Here is a 24,030-nt window from a genome sequence, read left to right as displayed (position 1 = left end):
TTTCAAAGTTAAGGCCCATAGGGAAAGGGCAGCAAAAGCAACATGGAAATCAGCCCACACATTAGCATAAAGCTGATTCCGGACAGCCCTCTCATAAAGCTAGAGGTGATGCAGAGAAGCCAAAGAGGAAGGGCATTTGCCACTACTGCAAGAAGCCGGGTCACTACATTGGTGAATGCAAGAAGCGAATAGCAAAGGAGTGTTAGAATTATAGATATAATTCAGCAGTGACCAATGTAATTTAATAAGCTAGTTAGGGGCACTTTTCCCTCTTTAAGAGGTTTTTCCCCCTAACCGTAGTTAGTTCACTAACTATGGTTAGTGACTACTAAGGTTTTGTCACTAGGACAAAACCTTCTCTCTCACTCATTGAGTTGTACTCTTTACACTCTTCTATTGCAACTCAGCTTCCAAGCTTTCAGCTCTCCAGCTCTCACTCTCTTGCTCTCTCTCACTCTCCATCTTCTCACATTTGGTATCAGAGCATTTGATCCAGCTCCCTGCTTCTTCCCCGTTCAGCTCCAGCCTACAACCCACGCTCCTGCTGCTACACCTCGCCCGTATAGTCCGTACGAGTGTACGAAATCCGTACCTCGTCTCTGCACGTCCGTACCGTGTCGTACCTTACATACCGTACCGTACCCGCAGTACAGATCTGCAACACATAGGTCGTCGTACATCGCGTCCGTACAAGTGCAGTGGTCGTCGTACATCGCGTCCGTACAGTCCGTCATCAAACTGTACGGTTCGCCGTACAGTTTCGTACCTGTATGTACAGCTCGCTGCCACCAGTAGTACAGTTTGCTTTCACCATCCGTACCAACACGTACCTTCTCCGTACTGTCATCAGTACTCCGTACTTCCGTACAGCAGGTAATCCTCCGTACAATCTCTGATTCCGTACAGGAGAAACTCGCAGGTGATCTTTGGCAGGCACATTTTGCAGACAGCCATTGTTTGGCTCAGTTTTTTAGATGGGCATTTTGTTTGTTGCAGACATTGCAATCATTTTGTAGTTTCGGAGCTACACTTGGAGCAAACATTGCAGATTTGGTCTGAAATTTGGGGCTTTTTGCTGAAATTGCAAAATTTGGGGCTTTCTGTACTTCTGCCCCTTCCTGGTTGCAATTTCAAGCTCGAAATTTGGGGCTTTCAGTTTTGCAGTACAATTTCTTGAAGAAATTTGGGGATTTTGTAATTACACTACAATCTTGCAGGTGCAATTTCAGGCCTATTTTGGGGATTTTGTGTTGGGAGAGCAATTTTGGAGATTTCAGTTCATACTGCCTTTCTTGAAGTGTTTTGCAGCACTTTTGGCAGATTCTGGAGAGTTTTTGATGCTTGGACAGATTTCTGACAGTGCAAGTACAGAAATCTGAGTTGCATTTACAGCCGGTGCTTGGCTGTGTTTTTTGGGAGTTGTGCATTTCATTCCCAGTAAGGGAATTCAGTTTTGTATCTGCTTAAATCTCTTTCTCAGATATGGCCCAGCAAAATCAGAATGACTTTCAGTTCGGTGGTCTTTCACAGGAAGACAAGTTGGATGGTACCAACTACTCCCTCTGGAATTTTATGGTACGCAATATTCTGATTTCTCGCAATTTATGGGATTATGTGAATGGGGGTGAGATCCGACCAGCAGGTATGGCACCTAATACCCCTCCTCAGCAAGGAGGTGGAAGAGGTCGTGCACAGGGGGCAGCTGCAGAACAAGTTGTTGGTGCAGCTATAGCCACTACTCCAGATCAGAAGAGATGGGCTTCACGAGATGCCTTAGCTTTGTCATGCATCTCTCTTTCAAGGAAAAGATTTATCATTCCGCATATCCGGTCGTGTAAGACCTCCAAGGCAGCGTGGGATATTTTAGAAAGCATGTATGCAGCCCGGAATGATGCAAGGGTATCTTTCTTGAAAAGAGAGTTCAGTAATACACATATGGAAGAGGGTGACTCCATGTCAGTCCACCTCACAAAGCTACAGGATCTCAGAGAGCAATTGTTAAACTTAGATGAAATTATTCCTGATTTAGAGATGATTACAACCATTGTGAATTCTCTTCCTGAGTCTTATCTCAGCTTTCATACCTCGCTGAACTTATCATTGAGGGGGGTTGCAAATCCTCTCACTTTTCATGAGTTGATAGGACTTCTGCTTCAGGAAGAGCAGACCAGGAAAAACTTGGCTTCACGTGCAGGTGAACAAGCTATGCTCTCAAAGTTTAAATAAAAAACAAAGGGACAGGCAAAGACATCAGTAAATCAGCCTTCTAGTGGGTCAGGACAGCCTTCACAACAGGCTAAAAATGATGCAAGTAAGCCCAAGAAGAAGGGTTTTTGTCACTGCAAAAAGCCAGGTCATCACATTGCAGAATGCAGGAAAAGGCTTGCAAAAGAGAAGAAAAACAGCTCCGGTATGGCTGTTTCAGATTCAGCTCCTCATGCATCTGACAGTGGGGATGCTGCAGCCAACTTTGTTGGACAGGATTATGCCTTTTTATCTTGCATTTCAGATTCTAGGCTGGCTGTTCCAGATGCTCGGGATAGTACAGCCACTTGTAATGATGATACTTATGCATTTTTGACTCTTCTACGGATGCATCTGCTTTCAGTGTCAATGAAACACTGAACACTTGGTATTTTGACAACGGTGCATCCAAGCACATCACTTCTAGGAAGTGTCTTTTTACTTCCTTGCATCCACCTCCCGTTGGTAAGAAAGTCACTTGTGCCAACAACTCATCATATTCAGTACGTGGCACAGGAGATGTTGAGCTCACTGCCATTGATGGCTCAATTTTCAGACTTTCAGATGTCTTATATGTGCCTGGTATAATCAAAAATCTTCTTTCAGTGTCCACTCTTAACAGAGCTGGATTTCAGGTCATCTTTGAGGATGACAAATGTGCTGTCCGAGACAGGGAAGATGACTATGCCTTAAGATTATCTGGTACTCTGCTGCGTGGGCATTTTCAGCTTGATCTTTTTGAGAAAAGAGCAGCCCATGCTCTTGCAGTTTCTACCCCTACAGCTGCCATGCAGAATGCAGAATTATGGCATGCCCGATATGGCCACATGCATTACAACAGCTTGATGACACTTCAGAAGCATTCCATGGTTGATGCTTTGCCACCTCTAGAGATACCTCCTCCACATGCCTGTGAAGGGTGCATTTTAGGCAAGATGCATAGATTCCCCTTCAAGAAGGATGGTTCAGTTAAAGCTGTCCGCAAATTACAGCTTATACACAGTGATGTCTGTGGTCCCATGAGGACTCCATCGTTGGGTGGTCATCTCTACTTCGTTACATTTATTGATGATTACTCCAATTTCACTTTGGTCTTTGGGCTGAAACGCAAATCAGAAGTGTTCACGGTGTTTAAACACTTTTCAGCCATGGTTGAAAATGAAACCGGACTCAAGATACAGACATTGCGCACACATAGAGGTGGGGAATACTTGTCTACAGAATTTGATGCTTTTCTGAAAGGCAAGGGTATTGTGCATCAGCTCACAGTGAGGCTGACCCCTCAGCAAAATGGCAAAGTTGAGAGGAAAAATAGAACTCTCATGGAGATGGACAGATGTATGCTGAAAAGCAAACACATGCCTCACAAATTCTGGCTTGAGGGCTTGATGTGTGCCAATTACATTTTGAATCGGGTTCCAACTAAGGCTTTAAAAACAAAACCTCCTTATGAGGTCTGGAATGGGAGAAAGCCTTTAGTGGATCCCTTCCGAGTCTTTGGATGCCTTGCTTATGCTCATGTTGCCAGTTGAATTTAGGCACAAGTTGTCAGATAAAGCCATTAAGTGCATATTTGTTGGGTAGAGTGCAGAAAGTAAGGGGTACCATCTCTACAATCCTGCTACACGCAATATCATAGTCAGTAGAGATGTGATATTTGCTGAAAATTCAGCTCACACTCAGGCTGAATTTCAAATGCCTTCTTCTTCAGAGGATGTCTTTGAGGGGTTGCTACCCATTGCCTTGGGTTCCCCTGCTGATATTTCTGATGCAAATCAGAATTTACAGCCACCTCCAAATGCTATAGTTCCGCCACAAAATGTCTTGCCCCCTCCACAGGCAGTCGAACAGGTGGTGCAGCAAGAAATTGCAGACATACATGCAGCAAAAACAGTCCCAAACTGGCTGTTACAGACTCTCAGGGAGAGTAAAATTGATGTTCCGTTACCTGGCAGGACTCGCAGTGCAGCAAGGCACATGGAAGGTGCTAATTCAGTGGAATCAGCATATGCAGGTACTCTTCTTGATGAGGAGGAGCCTGCCACATTCGAAGAGGCAAAGGACAATGTGCATTGGATGAATGCCATGCACGATGAGTTGCAGTCCATTGAAAAAAATCAGACTTGGGATGTTGTAGACTTGCCACCGGGTAAACATGCCATTGGCACAGGATGGGTTTTCAGGTCAAACGGAAGCCAGATGGCTCCATTGACAGATATAAGGCAAGGCTGGTTGCTAAAGGCTATGCTTAGAAAAAGGGCATAGATTATGAGAAGACATTCACTCCTACATCCCGGATGACCACCATCCGATCAGTTATTGCAATGGCTGCACATTTTGAGTGGAATGCTCATCAGTTGGACATAAAAACAGCCTTTTTAAATGGGGACTTGCTGGAAGAGCTGTATGTCAAACAACCTCCAAGCTTTGAAATTACAGCAAATGCACTTCAAGTATGCAAGCTCAACAAAGCTTTATATGGGCTGAAACAGGCCCCTCGTGCATGGTATGCCAAGATCCATGCCTTTTTGAAATTACAGCAAATGCACTTCAAGTATGCAAGCTCAACAAAGCTTTATATGGGCTGAAACAGGCCCCTCGTGCATGGTATGCCAAGATCCATGTCTTTTTGACCAGCAAGGGGCTGCACAATAGTCCTCTTGAGAGCACCCTCTATAGCAAGATGGATGGGGGGGAAATTTTAGTCATCCTTCTTTATGTCGATGACTTACTGCTCACAGGGTCCAATGAAGACAAAATTGCAGATTTCAAAGCTGATTTGCAGACCAACTTTGACACTTTTATTTGGGGATCCAGTTCTCTCATGAGAGACGTGGCACTGTTATGTCTCAGTCCAAGTATGTGCAGAAACTTTGGACAGATTTAACATGCATGATTGTAAGCCCACAGCCACTCCCATGGAGCCGGGGCTGAAACTCACAATGCATGATGCAGGAGAATTAGTTGATGCCACACTTTACAGTCAGGCTGTTGGATGCCTCATATATCTCTGCATTACTAGACCTGATATTCAGTTTGCAGTATCTCAGGTGAGCAGGTACATGCACAGCCCAAAAACTATGCATTGGTAGGCAGTTAAGCGCATCTTCTGTTATTTGCAGGGCACAAAGTCTTTTGGCTTGCTATTTCCCAGGGGGGGTGACTTGCAGATGCATGCCTACAGTGATTCAGATTGGGCTGGTGATTATGACACTGGGCAGTCCACTAGTGGCAATTGTTTCTTTTTGGGTAAATCTTGCATTTCCTGGCTGAGCAAGAAACAATCTACAGTGGCTACCTCATCATGTGAAGCTGAGCACATGGCAGCTTTCATAGCAACAGTTGAATGTGTCTGGTTGTGACGTCTATCTGCTGATCTTCGTCTGTCTTTGGAGGGTCCTTCTCCAATTCTCACTGATAGTCAGAGTGCCATTGCAGTGGCAAAGAATCCAGTGTTTCATGCTCGCACGAAGCACATTGAGGTTCACTATCACTACTTCGGAGAGAAGTTGCATGCAGGAGAGATCAGTATGATCTTTGTGTCCACACATGACAACGTTGCAGATATTTTCACCAAAGCACTACCACGTGAAAAGTTTGAGGCATTTCGCAGGCCCTGAACTTATATCCTTTTGGTGATTGATCAGCCTTGTACATGACATTGGCACTGCAGGGGGGTGTTAGAATTATAGATATAATTCAGCAGTGACCAATGTAATTTAATAAGCTAGTTGGCACTTTTCCCTCTTTAAGAGGTTTTTTCCCCTAACCACAGTTAGTTCACTAACTATGGTTAGTGACTACTAAGGTTTTGTCACTAGGACAAAACCTTATCTCTCACTCATTGAGTTGTACTCTTTATACTCTTCTATTGCAACTCAGCTTCCAAGCTTTCAGCTCTCCAGCTCTCACTCTCTTGCTCTCTCTCACTCTCCATCTTCTCACAAGGAGAAGAAAAAGGGTTCGGGTTTGGTTGTCTCAGATGCATTAGCTCCTAATGCACTTGAAGGTGGGGATGTTACAGCCAACTTTGTGGAAGAGGATTATGGCTTTTTGTCTTGCATTTCAGATTTTTCAGTGGCTAGTCTAGATACCACAGCCAGTCTTGAGTATGACTCGTATGCTTTCTTGACTTGTAGCTATGACCCTTCGAAGGATGCATGCTCTTTCAGTGTCAATGAGACACTAAACACTTGGTATTATAGTGGTGCTGCCAAGCATAATACTTCAAGCAAGAGTCTTTTTGCATGTCTGCATGCACCACCCGCTAAAAAGAAGGTGACATGTGCAACGATTCTTCTTATTTAGTGTGTGGAGTGGTGACATCATACTTACCTCCACGGATGGCACAGATTTCAGAATTACTGATGTTCTTTATGTGCCAGGTATAAATAAGAATTTACTTTCAGTGTCCTCTCTCAATTGAGGAGAATTTCAGGTTATCTTTGATGATGCTAAGTGTGCAGTCCGAGACAAAGAGAATGATTATGCTTTGATGTTGTCTGACACTTTGTATCGGGGTCGTTTTCAGCTTGATATTTTTGAGAAAAGATCCGATCTTGCACTTGCAGTAAGCATTCCCACTGCCGCCATGCAGAATGTGGAGTTATGGCATGCCAGGTATGGGCACATGAGCTATGGCAGCTTGATGACACTTTAGAAGCATGCTATGGTTGATGCATTGCCTCCTTTGGAGTCAACTCCTCCTCATGCCTGTGAGGGATGCATCCTTGGTAAGATGCATAGATTTCTCTTTAAAAAGGATGGTGCAGTACAAGCTACTCGCAAATTACAACTCATACATAGTGATGTCTGCAGTCTCATGAGGACACGTGCTTTTGGTGGTTATCTGTATTATGTTACATTTATAGATGACTACACAAATTATACTTGGGTCTATGACTTGAAGAGAAAATCAGATGTGTTTATGCATTTCAAACACTTTGTGGCAATGGTTGAAAATGAGACAGGACTCAAGGTGCAGACACTTTGCACTGACAGAGGGGGGGAGTATATGTCTCATGAATTTTAGGCATTTTTGAAGGAGAAAGGCATCATACATCAGCTTACAGTGAGGCTTACCCCTCAGCAAAATGGCAAAGCTGAGTGGAAAAATCACACTCTCATGGAGATGGATTGATGCATGCTTACTAGCAAGAAGTTGCCTCACAGATTTTGGGCTACAGCAAAATGGCAAAGCTGAGTGGAAAAATCACACTCTCATGGAGATGGATTGATGCATGCTTACTAGCAAGAAGTTGCCTCACAGATTTTGGGCTAGAAGGCCTCATGTGTGCCTATTATGTTTTGAATCGGGCTCCCACAAACGCTTTGAAGACAATCACTCCTTATGAGGCTTAGCATGGGAGAAAGCCTTTAGTGGATCACTTTTGTGTTTTTGGATGTGTTACATATGCCCATGTGCCTTTGGAGTTTCGACATAAGTTGTTAGATAAGGCACTAAAGTGTTATCTTTGTTGGGTATAGTGTACAAAGCAAAGGCTATCGTCTCTACAATCTTGCCACACGTAAGATTTTTGTTAGTAGAGATGTCATTTTTTCAGAGAATTCAGCTCATACACATGCTGAATTATCTATTCTAGCTTCTTTAGATGATGTTTTTGAGGGGATGTTTCCTGAAGCTTTTGATTTCTCAGCTGAGGCTCATGCTGATAATCAGAATTTACAGCAACCTCCACCTGGTCCACATGCCCCGATTCAGTCACATGCTGATTTTGTTCCTCCACAGGCAGTGGATGATGTTGTCAGGCAAGAGATTCAAGAGATACATGCAGCCAAAACAGTGGCGAATTGGTTGCTACAGACTCTCAGGGAGAGTAGACTTGAGGCACCTTTCCCTGGCAGGACTTGTAGTGTGGTAAGGCACATGGGGGGGCTCTTTTTGTTGAGTCAGCTTATGCAGGTACTCTTCTTGATGAAGAAGAACCTGACACTTTTGAAGAAGCCAAGGATAATGTGCACTGGATGAATGCCATGCACAATGAATTGCAGTCCATTGAGAAAAATCAGACTTGGGATGTTGTAGATTTGCCAGTAGGGAAACATGCCATTAGTACCAAATGGGTTTTCAAAGTGAAAAGAAAGCCAGATGGGTCCATTGAAAGGTACAAGGCATGGCTGGTTGCCAAAGGCTATGCTCAGAAAAAGGGCATAGATTATGAGGAGACTTTTGCTCCTACATCCCGGATGACCACCATCAGGTCAATTATTGCCATGGCTGCAAATTTTATTTGGAATGTCCATTAGTTGGACATAAAAACAGCTTTTCTTAATGGGGACTTGCAGGAAGAGGTTTATGTCAAACAACCTCCTGGCTTTGAACTTTTGGGCTATGCACTTCAAGTTTGCAAGCTGAATAAAGCTTTATATGGGTTGAAACAAGCCCCACGTGCATGGTATGCCAAGATTGATGCCTTCCTGGCAAGTAAGGGGTTACACAATAGTCCCACAGAAAGCAACCCCTACATCAAGAAGGATGGGGGGGATATTTTGGTCATCATTCTTTATGTAGATGACATGTTGCTCACAGGGTCAAATGAGGAAATAATTGCAGATTTCAAGGCTGAATTGAAAGCTGAATTTGACATGACAGATTTTGGCATGTTAAATTTCTGTTTGGGGATCTAGTTCATACAAGATTAGCGTGTCATTGTTATGTGTAAAAGCTCTTGGATAGGTTCAACATTCAAGATTGTAAGCCTATAGCCACTCCCATGGAGCCATGGCTAAAGCTTACTATGTATGATGTAGGTGAATCAGTGGATGCCACACTTTACAGCTAGGCTGTTGGATGCTCATTTATTTGTGCAATACACGGCCCGATATTCATTATGCAGTATCTCGAGTGAGTAGGTATATGCACATCCCAAAGACAATACATTGGCAGGCTGTAAAACACATCTTCTGCTATTTGCAAGGCACAAAGTCTTATGGCTTGATGTTTCCCAAGGGGGTTGACTTGCAGATGCATGCTTACCGTGACTCAGATTGGGCTGGAGACTATGAGACCAGGCAGTCCACTAGTGGTATTGTTTCTTTTTGAGCTGAGCAAGAAACAATCTTCTGTGGCTACTTTCTCATGTGAAGCTAAGTGCAGGCCAGCTTTCGCAGCGATAGTTGAACGTGTTTGGCTGCGTCGTTTGATTGCTGATCTTCATCTCTTATTGGAGGGTCATTTTCCAATTCTCACTGATAGTCAAATTGCTATAGCAGTGGCCAAGAATCCTGTGTCTCATTCTCGCTCGAAGCACATTGAGGTTCATTATCATTATGTCAGAGAGAAGTTGCATGCAGGGGAGATCAGTATGATCTATGTGTCAACACATGACAATGTTGCAGACATCTTCACCAAAGCACTTCCACGTGAGAAGTTTGAGGCATTTCGCAGTGCCCTGAACTTATCTCCTTTTGGTGATTGATCACTTTCTTATACATCATCACATTGGCACTGTAGGGGGGTGTTATAAGTATTGGCATATTCTAGGCAGTTGCCAATGTAATCCATAAGTGAGTTAGGGGCAGTTTTCCCTCAGTAGAGATTTTTCCCCCTAACCACAGTTAGTGGGTTAGTGTGGTTTTGTCACTTGGACAAAACCACCTCCTCACTTGTACTCACATTTATCTTATCTATTCTAATTTCTAGTTCAACGTTTTGCTCTCTGCTCGCTCTTGCTTCTTGCGCCCATCTTTCTACAGTACTCAAATCTTCATCTCCCAAATTTAACGCTCTCTTAGTCATGGATTGTTCAATCATGTTGCTAAGCTTAGGAACCAGCTTATCAACGGGAGACTCCTATCTTCTTTTCATGTTTGGATTATAATCTAGATGTGCGGGATTTTGAGCTAAAGGTGTAAACGCATTGCCTTGCTCTTGGGTGGATTCGTTTCTCCTCTCATTTCCAAAGGAGGACTCTCTATCAAGAGGTTATTGTAGGAAAGACAAATGTAATTCTGTGCGTGGGCTATGATAATCAAGATGCGTATAAGTCTCCCCTAATCTATCCTCTTCACGAGGAGGTGAGAGTGTTCTTTTTGGTAATGGTCGAAAAGGGACAAGTTCATTATTATATGTCACTTCCCCTTCCATTCTTTCCTTCTATAATAAAAGAGAGGAAATGACTAGCTGTAATTTCAAAATAGAGGTTTATTTTACAGCAAAAGTAAAATGTTATAGAGTTGTCAAGAATCCTGCTTCGTTTTTGTCAAATTTTTATATGAAATAAGGTCTTCGTCCTTCTCTTTTGAGCCTGAAGGGACTGGGAATGCAGTGGAGGTGGAGGTGGAATGGGTGGGCTGAAGGGACTGGGAATGCAGAGCAGGCAGGGAAGGGCAGAATGCAAGGGGGTTTGAGTAATGTGAGACAGGGCAGTGGGCTGGAAGAGGAATGCAAAAGCGGGGGACAACAGGCTAAGAGCAAGGGGAGTGGGCAGGGTGGGGGCTGGGAGTAGGGTGAGGAGCGGGAGGGAGTTGGAGTAGGCTGGGAGTGGGGGAAGCAAGGCTGATGCGTGAACCAAAGGGGTGGAGCTACTAAATGAGCATCCTAACCCATGCTAGAAAATTGTGTAGGACATAGTCAATGTTGTCATCATCAATATCACCATCATCATAGTCCTCACTAACATCATCATCATCCTAGCACTTTTTCGTTGTGCAGTTTGAGTTCCTTGCTCACTGTTCTTGTCGCCTGCATGAATTTCTGGGCTTTATCTATAGATAAATGTAAGGGTCTGATTCTAATGTGGTGTTCTCTCCTGAATACCCTGCAGGCTGTATATAACCTGAGCTTTGTCTATAAATAATGTGAATGGTTTGATACTAATGTAGTCATAACGTCACATCCTTGCTGAGGTCGCATCAAAGTTTATAAAGATAAATGTGCATCTCATATGCTCATAATTAAATCCTCTAGCTGTTTACTGATTATAATCAAAGTTCAAGTGATTTCGAATTGTTAAATCATTTAAAATGATTTTTGTAGGTGCTTGCTGATGAGGGCAAAGCAAAGGCTGTTGCTTTTGATGAGATTGACAAAGCGCCAGAGGAGAAAGCTCGAGGCATCACAATTGCAACAGTTATTATTCTTCTCTCCCTTGGCTATTGACAATTTTTTGCTCTCGTGTATGATACAAAATCTCTTTTTCTGAATGTGGAGGATGAAGTTTTGCATCTGATGTGAAGATTGTATTGGAATATTCAATTTGATGCTTGGTGATACAGGCTCATGTGGAGTATGAAACAGAAAAGCGGCACTATGCTCATGTTGATTGTCCTGGACATGCAGATTATGTCAAGGTCAGTTTTGTTGAGCGAGTGTAATGGATTTGGCCTCTTGAAAGGATGTGGAGCTTTCATAGAAGAAACTTAATAATCACTGGTGCTCTAATAAGGAGTTATATGTTGGATTTGATTCGATCTGTGTGTTTGGTTGCATGAGAGAGAGAGAGAGAGAGAGAGAGAGAGAGAGTATATTAACATCCACGGGAGACCAAAGGTCTATGGGACAATAAAAAAACATCCAATACAACAGCTTAGGGAAGGCACATGCCAGCTCCCAAGGAGTGCATAAAGCAACTCCAATGATTTAGAGTACCTAAATTCTATCCTAACCTGTATATAATTGGCCGTACATCATTTTAAGACTGAGAATCTCTTGGTTTTGATTTGAATTTCTTAATGAGCGCTATTCCTCCATGGTACACTGCCCACTTTCCATCCTTTCTGTCAGCCTTAACTTTGGTGAACTCCGTTGCTTTATCCTTCAATTGAGCTCTTGTAAGTTCCTCAGCTCGATAGATTTGTTCCTTTCAGCTTGTAGGATTGTCGTAGGATCTTGAGTCTTAAATCCCGCGAGTTAAATGTATTAACAGCATGGCCTTTATGATGGCTAATACGGACTGCTGAAGCTTCACCATCATCCTCAGAGTTATCAGGCTTGTCATCCTCATTGGCTGTCCAGTCAATGCTAGGCATTGCTGCTTTAACATGTGCTAAAGTATCACTGAATGAATCCTCCTCATTGTACCATCCATTTGGGAGTCCCCTAATTCTGATTTTTAATGCATTATCCCATCTGATTGCATGTTCCGTAATCTCTTCTTGGATATTTGCTTTATTTACCTTTGCTCCAAACTCCACAATTCCCTCTTGCTTCGCTGTCAGCATTTCAGTTTGAACCAAATCCTTGACTGTGGAGACTAACTGGGGGGTAGGTGGGGAATCCTTACAAGACTTTATAGCCTCATTCATTACCTCTTGCTTACCAGGTCCTTCAAGAACCTGTATTCTAGCTATAGCATCTGCCAGTTGTGTCCTCAGCTCTCTCACCTGATCTTGTTAGGACAAAATATGTTCATGAGATGCAATTATGGGGCGGCTGAAAATATATTCTCTCTCATATATATGTGCATAAGGAGAGGGTGTTCGAGCTGCAACTGTGGCATATTTCGCCCTGCTAGAAGGAGCTGTTGGAGTCGATGGGGTTTTTGAGGAAGAGGAGGGGGAAGAGAGGTTGGGCCATTCTTGACTGGCCATGTCTCTTGCAACCCCTTGCTGAGCTAACCTCCCAATTGGGCTAGGGGTTTCAGCCCAGCTCGGGGTTAGGTGACGAAGGAGAGGCTGCTGCTGTCGGGCTTGCGCTGCCGACGGAGGAACCTTTCACTGCTGATGAGTTGTTGAAGAAACCAGCGTTGCTGTTGCTGACGGGCTGTTAACAAGCTGAAGTAGGCTGAGAGCTGGGACTCAGAAGTAGCCCCAGCTGAAGTGAAACTAGCTGAAGTAGGCTGAGAGCTGGGACTTAGAAACTGAAGCCCAGCATGGTGGCTTGTCTGTGAGCGGTGAAAATATGTATTCCTCGGGCTGTCTCACGCTGTGGTGGCGGGGGAGGGCGTGGTCTCCTCGAGCTCTGAACCTGTTGGGCTATGTTCAGAGTTACCCTTGTCTTGGGCGGTCTTCCTTGAGGAGAGCTGTGATAGGCTGAACCTCAATAGTGTGTGCTGTAGTCGCTCCTCGTGCCGCAGGTGGTCTCTGCGTCCTCTATCAGTGATCCAGGCTGCCCACATACCAGCTAGCTCCTCCTCCTCCACCCTGCTGTGTCTTGGAGCTGACTCAAATGCATAGAAGTCTGTGACGTGTCGCTGTGTCCTGTCGACCTCTATATCCTGTGGTTTGGTTGCCTCTTGGTGCTCTCGAATAAGTCGTACCATAGGAGTGTCTCCCATTGTGAGACCTCGAACCAAAACATTTAGGGCTTTACTATTTCTCATTTTATCCTCCTCCAAAGAATCTGAAATGAACTCTTTCTTGGGGGCAGCCGTGCCTTTCTTGACCACATCTCTCCATTCCAAGATTGCAGCCTCCTTTCTTGATCTTCTGGGTGAATTCAGCATGTTTACCCTGCATAGTGTCTTGCAAAAATGCCAAGTCTTTTCTGAGTTTTTCATTCCCAGATTTCAGTTCATCGATGATCTTGCATCCTTCTTCTGAAGTTCCCTTTGCCCCCTTGAGCTGCTTCATTTGTTCTCTAATGATATTCAGCTCCTTGTGTAGGGATGGCTGAAGCTCCCCTTCATTTCCATGTGTATTTGCCTTCAGTTTTACATTCTTGGAGACTAATCACCTGAGCTTCCAAGCTCTCAATCTTTGATGAAGACTGTTTTTCTTGTCCATATCTCGCATCATCTCCATCTGCATTTTACCAATTTGTTTTGCCCATTTTGCATCCATTTCTTCTTTCCATCCCTTCATGTTGTCATTCATTTGAGCACGTAGATTTGAAATCTCATCCTTCTTTTATTCTTCCAATTTCTTTTGTAAGCATTCAATTTCATCATCTTGTATCTTACATACCTGTTTGATAGTGGATAGACATGCTTTGGCATTCCCATCCTCTACTTTCTGCCCTTTGGTCCAAATTATGCTGAGAAAGAAAAAAATATATTAACGTCCACGGGAGGCCTCACGGGCCTATGGGACAAAGTACACAGAAAAATATATTAACGTCCACGGGAGGCCTCACGGGCCTATGGGACAAAGTACACAAAAAGCAAACTCATACAAGCCTCAGTGGGCTGAAGCAAAGGGTACGCTAGGACCCTTGCACAGAGAGAGAGAGAGAGAGAGAGAAAAAAAAAGAAAGAAAGTGTATTATTGTCCACTAAAGGCCAAAATGGGCCCATGGGACATCAAGAACTCTGCATACAAGATAGCACAAAATCAACGTGCCACAAAGAAGAGGCATCGTCGAATATCATCTAAGTGCTACGTGCTACGCAATACAATGCAAGTGACAGTACATAATGTCAAATCTGAGCCTAAATACAAAGTAAACTAGATGCAAGGAAACCGCCCCTGGGTGCAAAATGGGGGGATGAGTACAATATGCCAATGCAAAGATACAAGTCCAGGTGTCACGGAGTCTGAGAACCAAAATAATACTGGAAATCCTGTCCATCGACTCTGCCTCCTGCTATGAGAGTACAAATCTGAGCAAAGGTGAGGTGAGCGGCTGGTGTGGCGAGATCTCCATGAGTAAGTCTCCTCCGAAAAGCTGCCATCATCCTGGATCGTCTGGAGATGAAGCGGCGAGTACGTCCCCTATGTAACAAGATCTTGCGGCGCCTACAAACCATCTCATATGTGAGAGAGAGAGTTGCATTAATGTCTTCGGGAGGCCTTGCAGGCCTACCATGGGCTGAAGTAAAGGGCTCACTAAGGCCCTTGTTGATTGCCAGCTAATGATCTCAAAACTCAAAACACTCTAAAAAACTCTCAAGAGACTCTAGAAGGTAGTGCGAAAGCTCCGAGTACATATCCGGGAGTCATGGTATCCCTCTCATGAGATGCAAAGATGTCGTGTATCCGTAGTTGTCGAGTTGTCTCTTGTCGTGGCGGGGGGCGTGGTCTCTAAGATCTCTCTATACGATGAGCCACATCAAGGGTGGCACCTCGGGTCGGTTGGTCTCCTCTGAGTAGAACAACGATGGGTTGGATCACTTTCGTGCGTGCTCTGGTCATCCTCTGTGGCACCCGCTCCACTGCTTTGCGTCGCCTCTTCCTGCTGATCCATCCTGCCCTCATGTTGGCTATCTCCTCCTCCTCTACCCCGATGTGTCTCGGGGCTGATTTGAAGGCATAGAAGTTAGTGACATGTCTCTGTGCTCGATCGGTGTCTTGTGGTAATGTCACCTCATGTGGTGTAGCAGGGTCTCTGTGTGTCGCCGCATCTCTCTGTGTGTTGCTGCATTTCCATCAGAAAGAGGCCAACACACTTGTACATGGAAATTGATCAAACGGGAGAGTGGTCGAAACCCGTGTCCGTCCTGAAAGAAGCAATGGTATGCTCCTCGGATCTCATAGTAGTAAGCAGGGAAAATGCATAAGAAGTGCTCCTCTGTCTCCACTGTTGCCAGTGTACATAGCTTGCAAATCCGCTGCTCTCTAGGTGTGCTTGTTGCCCCCCTGACCTCAATCCTCAGCTGGTGAGACGAGACCCGCATCTGCCCTATGGCTACCCTCAACACATGGGTAACCCGTATATCCTCCAGATACGGGGACCTGGTAGGAGGTAGTCATGGTAGGGAACTCCTGGTTCTCCCTCAAGTCTGTGATATGTATAATTGGAGTAGGTCCAACCATATCATATGGTTGATCTCATCTTGTGGGATCTGGAGGGATGGGGAGTCCTAACTATATTGAAGGGGGGGGAAGGCTTCATCTAATTGCCCTGAGCACTTAACCATTAGGAGATGCATGCATACCTGTCTCTATTGACCCCGCTCTCACCTAATCGTCTAGATGACTCTAATGCCAACCTCGGTAGTCTCCATCTAGGTAAAACCTGTATCCTATGTAGATATGTCACTGTCTGGAAGATGGCATCAATCTGCGGTAGTGGTGTCATAGTGAACTCAATATATACGATCTAGTGAGGAACCGATGGCGTACTCTTGATCATCCTAGACCCCATGATAACTTGTAGCCTCTCGAATCTCTACCACTTAGTTGTTGGTAGATCACATCCCCAAAAGGGTGCTGCATACATGGCTGCCGGTCTCACTAGTGTATCAAAGAGCCGTCCCTTTGTCGAGATATCTTGGAAGTGTACTTGGAAATATCGTCTCTCTAGCTGAGCTAAAGCTCCCTGCTCTCGTGTGAGTTGTGCCAGTGTCATCGTGAAGACATGCCCTGCGAAAACTGTCCCAAGGTAGGTACCTATATGACTATCTCCGCTGGCTCCCCTCTGTATGTGAAGCTATGCTGCTATGTTGAAGATCATAACCTTAGTCTTGCCAAGGTTGACCGTCAAGTCCCTCTCCCTTGCAAAACACCTCTAGAGCCTCAAGATGTTGTTGTAGGATTGCCGCAGAAGAGGAGATGATAACTTTGTCATCCGCGTATAGCAAGATCTGCATCATCAAGTTTGCAAGCAAGGATCCCTCTCCTCGTAGGCGGTTGATGAACATCGTGATCTTGTCAATGTAGAGCCCAAAGAGTGTCGGAGAGAGGGGCCATCCTTGCTTCACCTTAGTCATGATCTCAATCCAATCATATAAGCTCATCACGCCCCAGATGATGACTCCTGGTATCTACCAAAGACCAAACTATGAGATTGAAAAAAATTGGGGCAACTAAAATGGCCACCGGTGTCCAAGGTTGATGTCTGTGACGAGAAAGTATTACATCGCGCTGTCGTTGTTTGTGAGAGGAACCACAAAGGGAAGTAAAACAAAGGGGCTGTTTATCAATCTCTCACCGATCCTTGAGTGGCTGGACTTACGCATGTTGCTTGTGGGACCAACACCATTGGGCGGCTGCATAGAGACAAGAGGAGCTCGTTCAACAGTGGTGTAGTATTTGGCCAGGGCTTGCTTTAGAGAAAAGTCAGTGATACAATGCTGCTGTCGTTGTGCCTGTCTGAGTCCATCCCTCTTCTTCTGTGGTTTCCTTGATGTGGCGCGTTGTCTGATAAGTTTTATCGTCACTCTAGTGGTTTGTCTCCCCATGTCGAAGAGAGGATATGTTTGCAGTCTTCTTTTGAGTGTCCACTCGTGGTCGGATCTGTAGAGTCTTGTCTCTCCTGTTTTTTGAGTTCTTGTTATGTTGGCTCGGGTCACTAGAGAAAAAAATCATGATCGTGGGCTTGGCCAATCCCTCGTGCTCTCCTTTGTGCTTTATGAGCTGATCTCTGTGTCTTTGGGCCTCAAAAAGGAAAATAGCCAATCTTGAGAGAGGAGATGTGATCGACTATGTGATCAGGGACATTGATCGACTACCAGCTATGAATGTGGTGCCAAGCTAACCCTTTGGTGGGATATGAAGATCTCTCATTCTGTCTTTGTCAGGTCATCTCTTATTGCGGGTGGGGGTGTGGGATGGAGAGGGGTGTGGCCTCCGTGATCTCCATATTTGGTGGGCCATATCATGGGTGACAACTCGATCTCCTCTGAGTAGAGTTGAGATAGGTTGGATCTTCTTGTGCATGCTCTGGTGAGCCTCTACCTTGTGTGTGGTCTTTGTCTCACTGGCTCCACAATGCCACGTCGTCTCTTCCATCTAATTCTCACTACCCTCATATCAGCTAGCTCCTCCTCCTCAACTTCACTATGCTCTGGGGTTGACTCGAATGTGTAAAAGTTTGTGACATGTTGTTGTGTCTTGTCTAGCTCTGTCTCCTGTGCCGTTGTCATCTCTTGTTGTGTGATCTGTCTGATTAGGGTCTCTTTGTGTCGTTGCATCTCGATCAGGTAGAGACCCACGCGCACCTGATCATGTGTAGCATGCAACGGTTATCTGATCGTGTAATTTACAGCAAGACCTTCTTTAAACCTTTAGCGAGGAATGAGCGTTGTTTACCATAGAGAGAGAAAGGAGATTAGGGTAGAGAGAGAGTAGAGTCGACAACCGATTGGGTTCCTGTACCCACTGAGGGCCCCCTCCCCCAATAGGGGAGAATTTGCTTTATACTTGGAGAACTGAGAAATACAAAAAACATTCTTTGAGAGAGCATGGAACGCGCTTTTGAAGAGCTCACTGTGCACACGTATAGCAGACCCAAGGACCTAAGAGGCAACGCCGACCAATACCGAGACCTTGATGCTGTCCACACTGACGATGTAGGACGCTTCTGCAAGGCAAGGAAGAGGTTTGTGCTGTCTACCGGAATGCAGGGTTACTGTGTGAGTGAGAGAGTGAAAACTAGAAGTGATAGATCCTATGAGAGAACTGAGAGATGACTGAAATATAGAGCTGAGAGTGAGCTGTGTAAACTGTAAAAGAGAGCTGAGAAAGCTGAGGAAACAGTGTCCAAACCTCTCTCCGTTTGCTGGTCCAAACCTCCAACTGTTGTGCTTCGTGGTCACCTTCAGATCAGGCTGAACTGATGGCCAAGGGACTGAAGCTAGAGCAGGGCCAGATCTGAGGATCTCAGGGGCTGCACAGGAGGCTGAAGTGGAGCTGTAGGAGGACTGAAGGCAGGAGCAAACTGAATGAGAAAACAAGGCAGCCAAGGGGCGCTTTTATAGGGCTGGACTGAGCCAACCCAGTCTGTAGACAGACCGACTCAGTCTGTTTTACAGACTGGCTGGCCTACAACCAGCCTATAAAAAGCCCTCCCTAGCTCATCTGCCAAGGGAGTTTTTGGGCAGCCTTTGCATGCTGCCTTCCCTGCTTACCTGTCCAGCTTTGGGGACCCTAAAGGGTCTCCTAACCTAGGCTAAGACCTAAACTATAAGATGGAAACACTTAACCTACTGTTCTCTAGTGGGTACTAGTGAACAAGAACTGACTACTGACTTGACCTAAGGCTGAGAGACTGACGTACGTAGCTTGTGCCTGACTGTCCGTGGACAAGGGCTCACAAAGGGGTCACAGCATACGACTAAATCTCCTATCTGGGAACTATAATGCACTTGTCGATGTAGCCAGTGTGTCACCTTGCACCCAAGTGCAGGGGTGCATGTGACATTACTCCCTCCTTAACTTGATGGTAGGTCCATTGCTTCCAAGTAGTCCGCCAATATCTTGGGAAACTCCTAGAAAAAATCTTCGTCCAACCACACTGCTTCATGGGTACCTCGATCACGGAACTTGGTGTAAAACTCCTGGATCCTGTGTCCTGACCCATGCTTGAATTTATGAAGAAGGGTCTGTTCTGGCTGCAAAACTTCGGCTTCATCAAGAACTTCAGGTTGTTGCTCGTTGGAAATCTCTAAAAGAGGAGGTCCAAAATATGGCTTCAACCAAGCTACATGGAACACGTTGTGCATAGTCCAACTGTCTAGTAGGCGTAACTTCATTGAGACATCATTGATCTTTTGAATAATAGGGAATGGTCGGAAGTTCCTGAAGGACAGCTTAGGGCATCGCTTGCCCACTTGCTTCAATCATTGCTTGATAATGTGTAAATACACCCATTGACCCTCTTTATACTGGACATCTCGTCTGTATTTATTGGCTTGGCGTGTATATGATGCTTGAGCTTTGGCGAAGCGGTTTTTCACGGACTCCGTAATCTCTGCCATGGATTCAGTGGTTTTGTTGCCTTCAAGAGATGGAGACACCATTCGGGTGAGGAGTGAGGTAAATCGCCGTCCAAATGCCGCTTCATAAGGTGTGCGACCAATACTCAAAGAATAGGTATCGTTCAAAATGGCCAACACAAGCAGAAGAAACTGCTTCCACTTTTCCTGAGCATCATGACAATATGATTTCAAAATATCGAATGCCATACCATTATACTTTTTCGTCTTGTTGTTCGATTGCGGATGGAAAGGTTGGACATCTGCAGGTTAGTACCAAAATTATCAAACAAGGCTCGCCAAAAGTTAGACGTAAACTTGGAGTCCCTGTCGGATGTTATGGTCTTTGGCAACCCTCCAATGGGATACCAATACTTGATAAACAAACGAACTATATCTTCAGCGCTGGCCGTTTGTTTGCAGGGAATGAGCATACAATATTTACTAAAGCGACAACCAATAGTAAGACATTGAGTATTACGCATACCTGCGGATGCTGGAAGTGGTCTCACGAAATCCATACCTATGTCCAGGAAAGGACCGTCGGGGATTGGCAATGGCATAAGTAAACCTGCCGCTTTCTTGTGGGAAGCCTTGACCTTTTGGCATATTTGAAAATTCTGCACATAGCCGTATACGTCCTTTTGCATCTTTGGCTAATAGAAATAGCGCTCCAACTTCTCCAAAGTCCCGTTGGTACCTCTATGACCACCGGTAAGCGCGTCATGGGCATCATAAAGAAGCACCTATCGTTTGTCTTTGAGTACACATAACCTTTTCTTATAGAAAAACCAACCGTCCTCTAATGAGTAATGGCCTGGAGCAAGCGTCGTGGCTAACTGGAACTGTGTGCCCAACTCTATTGACTCTGCGTACTGTGCCTTCATGCTATCAAGATCCTTTTCTTTGATTTCGAGCACAGTGGCTTGCTCAATGGTCTGGATGGAGCCTTTCCGACTGAGAGCGTCTGCAACGGGGTTGTTTTTGCCGAGAATGTACTGGATCATTCCCCCAAACTGCTGGAATATCTGACTCCACCGCTGTTGCCAATCACTCCATTGCGTACTAGGCATTGTCTGAAGCCACTCAAGGGCTTGGTGATTTGTCTTCACCGTGAAAGTCCGTCCGTATAGGAAAGGCTTCCAATTATTAGAAGAAAAGGACTATAACACAAATGGGATCCAAATTGATAAGAAGCTATAGTAGTAATTAAGAGTATCATAGTGGCATGCTCATAGGTATGGAGGATATTATAGTAACAGATGTTGATGTAGAAAAGGTCTCTTGTGTTGCAAGTGACTCAAATATACTCACTGGTATAGAAGACTTGTCTTGTGTTGCAAGTGACTCGAATAGGCTCACTGGTATAGAAGACTTATCATGTGTTGCAAGTGACTCGAACAGGCTCACTGGTATAGAAGACTTGTTCTGTGTTGCAAGTGACTCGAACAGGCTCACTGGTATGGAAGACTTGTCTTGTGTTGCAAGTGACTCAAACATGCTTACTGATATAAAAGACTTGTCTTGTGTTGAGAATAATAAGATGGGACGACAAAGAAAAATACAGCAAAGATCAATGGGATAAGTGATGCAATAACAGGAATTGATATGCACATACACAAGAGACCCAAACACCTGCATGTGAGAAGTGGAAGGCTTACGACCTGTCTATATAGGGAGTCATGGTCTTCAATGCCCGAGTGGGTGCTCCGTTGAGCACATAGTTGGCACACGTAATTGCATCCAACCAAAATTTATTGGGCAAAGACTTTCCCTTAAGCATGCACCGTCCCACTTCTGTTCTATTTTTACGCTCTGCAAGCCCATTCTGTTGTGGAGTGTATGGCATTGTGCAGTGATGAATGATACCCCAGCTTCTAAAAAATCAGAAAATTCCCGGGACATGTACTCACCCCCCCTATCAGTGCGGAACGTCAAGAGTTTCTCCCCACTCTCATTTTCTGCCAAGGCAGTCCAATGCTTCCAGCAAGAGAAGACATCTGACTTCAGCTTCATGGGATATATCCAAGTGAACCTGGTGAAGTCACCTATAAAAGTAACACAGTAATAGTACCCCCCAAGTGATGCTGTCTGCATTAGTATGCACACGTTACTATGTACAAGATGCAACTTCTGGATGCACCAAGGGTCCTGTCCTTGGGAAATGGAAACCTATGCATTTTTCCCAACAAGCAGCCCTCGCATACATGATCATACATTAAATAGTTCTTTTCGGCATCGTTAAGCTTTCTGCTGTAGTATGCCACAGGCCTATCTTCTTGCTGTAAAACTGCCCCTATGGCGACATTGCTAGCGTCTATGATTACCAGAAATGGATCATCCCAAGAGACGATCTTCATAATTGGTGCTATCGTGGCCAACCGTTACAAGTCGTGGAAGGTCTGCAAAGCTTTGCCTGTGACTTGAACTTTTTGTCTGTGTGTCTTTACCCCCTTGAGGAAATCTGTAAGAGGGTTTGCGTATGTTGAGAAACCCTAGTTGTATGCTTTTTGAGTATTGGGGAGAGAGAGAGAGAGCAAGAGAGAGTGAGCTTAGAGCTGAAAGCTTGAAAGCTTAGTTGCAATAGAAGAGTGTGAGAGTACAACTGAAAGAGTGAGAGATAAGGTTTTGTCCTAGGGACAAAACCTTAGTAGTCACTAACCATAGTTAGTGAACTAACTGCGGTTAGGGAAAAAAACCTCTTAAAGAGGGAAAAGTGCCCCTAACTAGCTTATTAAATTACATTGGTCACTGCTGAATTATACCTATAATTCTAACACCCCCCTGCAGTGCCAATGTCATGTACAAGGCTGATCAATCACCAAACGGATATAAGTTCAGGGCCTGCGAAATGCCTCAAACTTTTCACGTGGTAGTGCTTTGGTGAAAATATCTGCAACGTTGTCATGTGTGGACACAAAGATCATATTGATCTCTCCTGCATGCAACTTCTCTCCGACGTAGTGATAGTGAACCTCAATGTGCTTCGTGCGAGCATGAAACACTGGATTCTTTGCCACTGCAATGGCACTCTGACTATCAGTGAGAATTGGAGAAGGACCCTCCAAAGACAGATGAAGATCAGCAAATAGACGTCGCAGCTAGACACATTCAACCGTTGCTGTGAAAGCTGCCCTGTACTCAGCTTCACATGATGAGGTAGCCACTGTAGATTATTTCTTGCTCAGCCAGGAAATGCAAGATTTACCCAAAAAGAAACAATTGCCACTAGTGGACTGCCTAGTGTCATAAACACCAGCCCAATCTGAATCACTGTAGGCATGCATCTGCAAGTCACCCCCTTTGGGAAATAACAAGCCAAAAGACTTCGTGCCCTGCAAATAACGGAAGATGCGCTTAACTGCCTGCCAATGCATAGTTTTTGGGCTGTGCATGTACCTGCTCACCTGAGATACTGCAAACTGAATATCAGGTCTAGTGTTGCAGAGATATATGAGGCATCCAACAGCCTGACTGTAAGATGTGGCATCAACTGATTCTCTTGCATCATGCATTGTGAGTTTCAGCCCCGGCTCCATGGGAGTGGCTATGGGCTTACAATCATGCATGTTAAATCTGTCCAAGAGTTTCTGCACATACTTGGACTGAGACATAACAGTGCCACGTCTCTCTTCAGAGAACTGGATCCCCAAATAAAAGTGAAGCAGCCCCAAATCTGACATGTCAAAGGTGGTCTGCAAATCAGCTTTGAAATCTGCAATATTATCTTCATTGGACCCTGTGAGCAGTAAGTCATCGACATAAAGAAGGATGACTAAAATTTCCCCCCCATCCATGTTGATGTAGAGGGTGCTCTTAGTAGGACTATTGTGCAGCCCCTTGCTGGTCAAAAAGGCATGAATCTTGGCATACCATGCACGAGGGGCCTGTTTCAGCCCATACAAAGCTTTGTTTAGCTTGCATACCTGAAGTGCATTTGCTGTAATTTCAAAGCCTGGAGGTTGTTTGACATAAACCTCTTCCAACAAGTCTCCATTTAAGAAGGCTGTTTTAATGTCCAATTGTTGAACATTCCACTCAAAATGTGCAGCCATTGCAATAATAGATCGGATGGTGGTCATCCGGGATGTAGGAGCAAAAGTCTCCTCATAATCTATGCCCTTTTTCTGAGCGTAGCCTTTAGCAACCAGCCTTGCCTTGTATCTGTCAATGGAGCCACCTAGCTTCCGTTTCACCTTGAAAACCCATCGTTTGCCAATGGCATGTTTACCTGGTGGCAAGTTTACAACAT

General features: G+C 44.8%; 1 protein-coding gene across 1 annotated transcript in view; it reads left to right on the top strand.

Moving 5' to 3' along the window:
- The window catches only part of LOC147892919 (GTP binding Elongation factor Tu family protein), a 70,223-nt gene that overhangs the window by 17,763 nt on the left and 28,430 nt on the right, over positions 1 to 24,030 (top strand). The window contains exons 3-4 of the mRNA XM_087387070.1: positions 11,243 to 11,335; positions 11,482 to 11,556. Coding sequence (XP_087243196.1) covers positions 11,243 to 11,335; positions 11,482 to 11,556 — 168 coding nt within the window. The remainder of the gene's footprint in view (positions 1 to 11,242; positions 11,336 to 11,481; positions 11,557 to 24,030) is intronic.

The sequence above is a fragment of the Dipteris shenzhenensis genome, chromosome 16 (assembly GCF_047967505.1).
Source record: "Dipteris shenzhenensis isolate YYH24624 ecotype China chromosome 16, Dip_SZ_1.0, whole genome shotgun sequence".
NCBI classification, from domain to species: domain Eukaryota; kingdom Viridiplantae; phylum Streptophyta; class Polypodiopsida; order Gleicheniales; family Dipteridaceae; genus Dipteris; species Dipteris shenzhenensis.
This window is presented reverse-complemented; position numbering and strand designations above follow the sequence as displayed.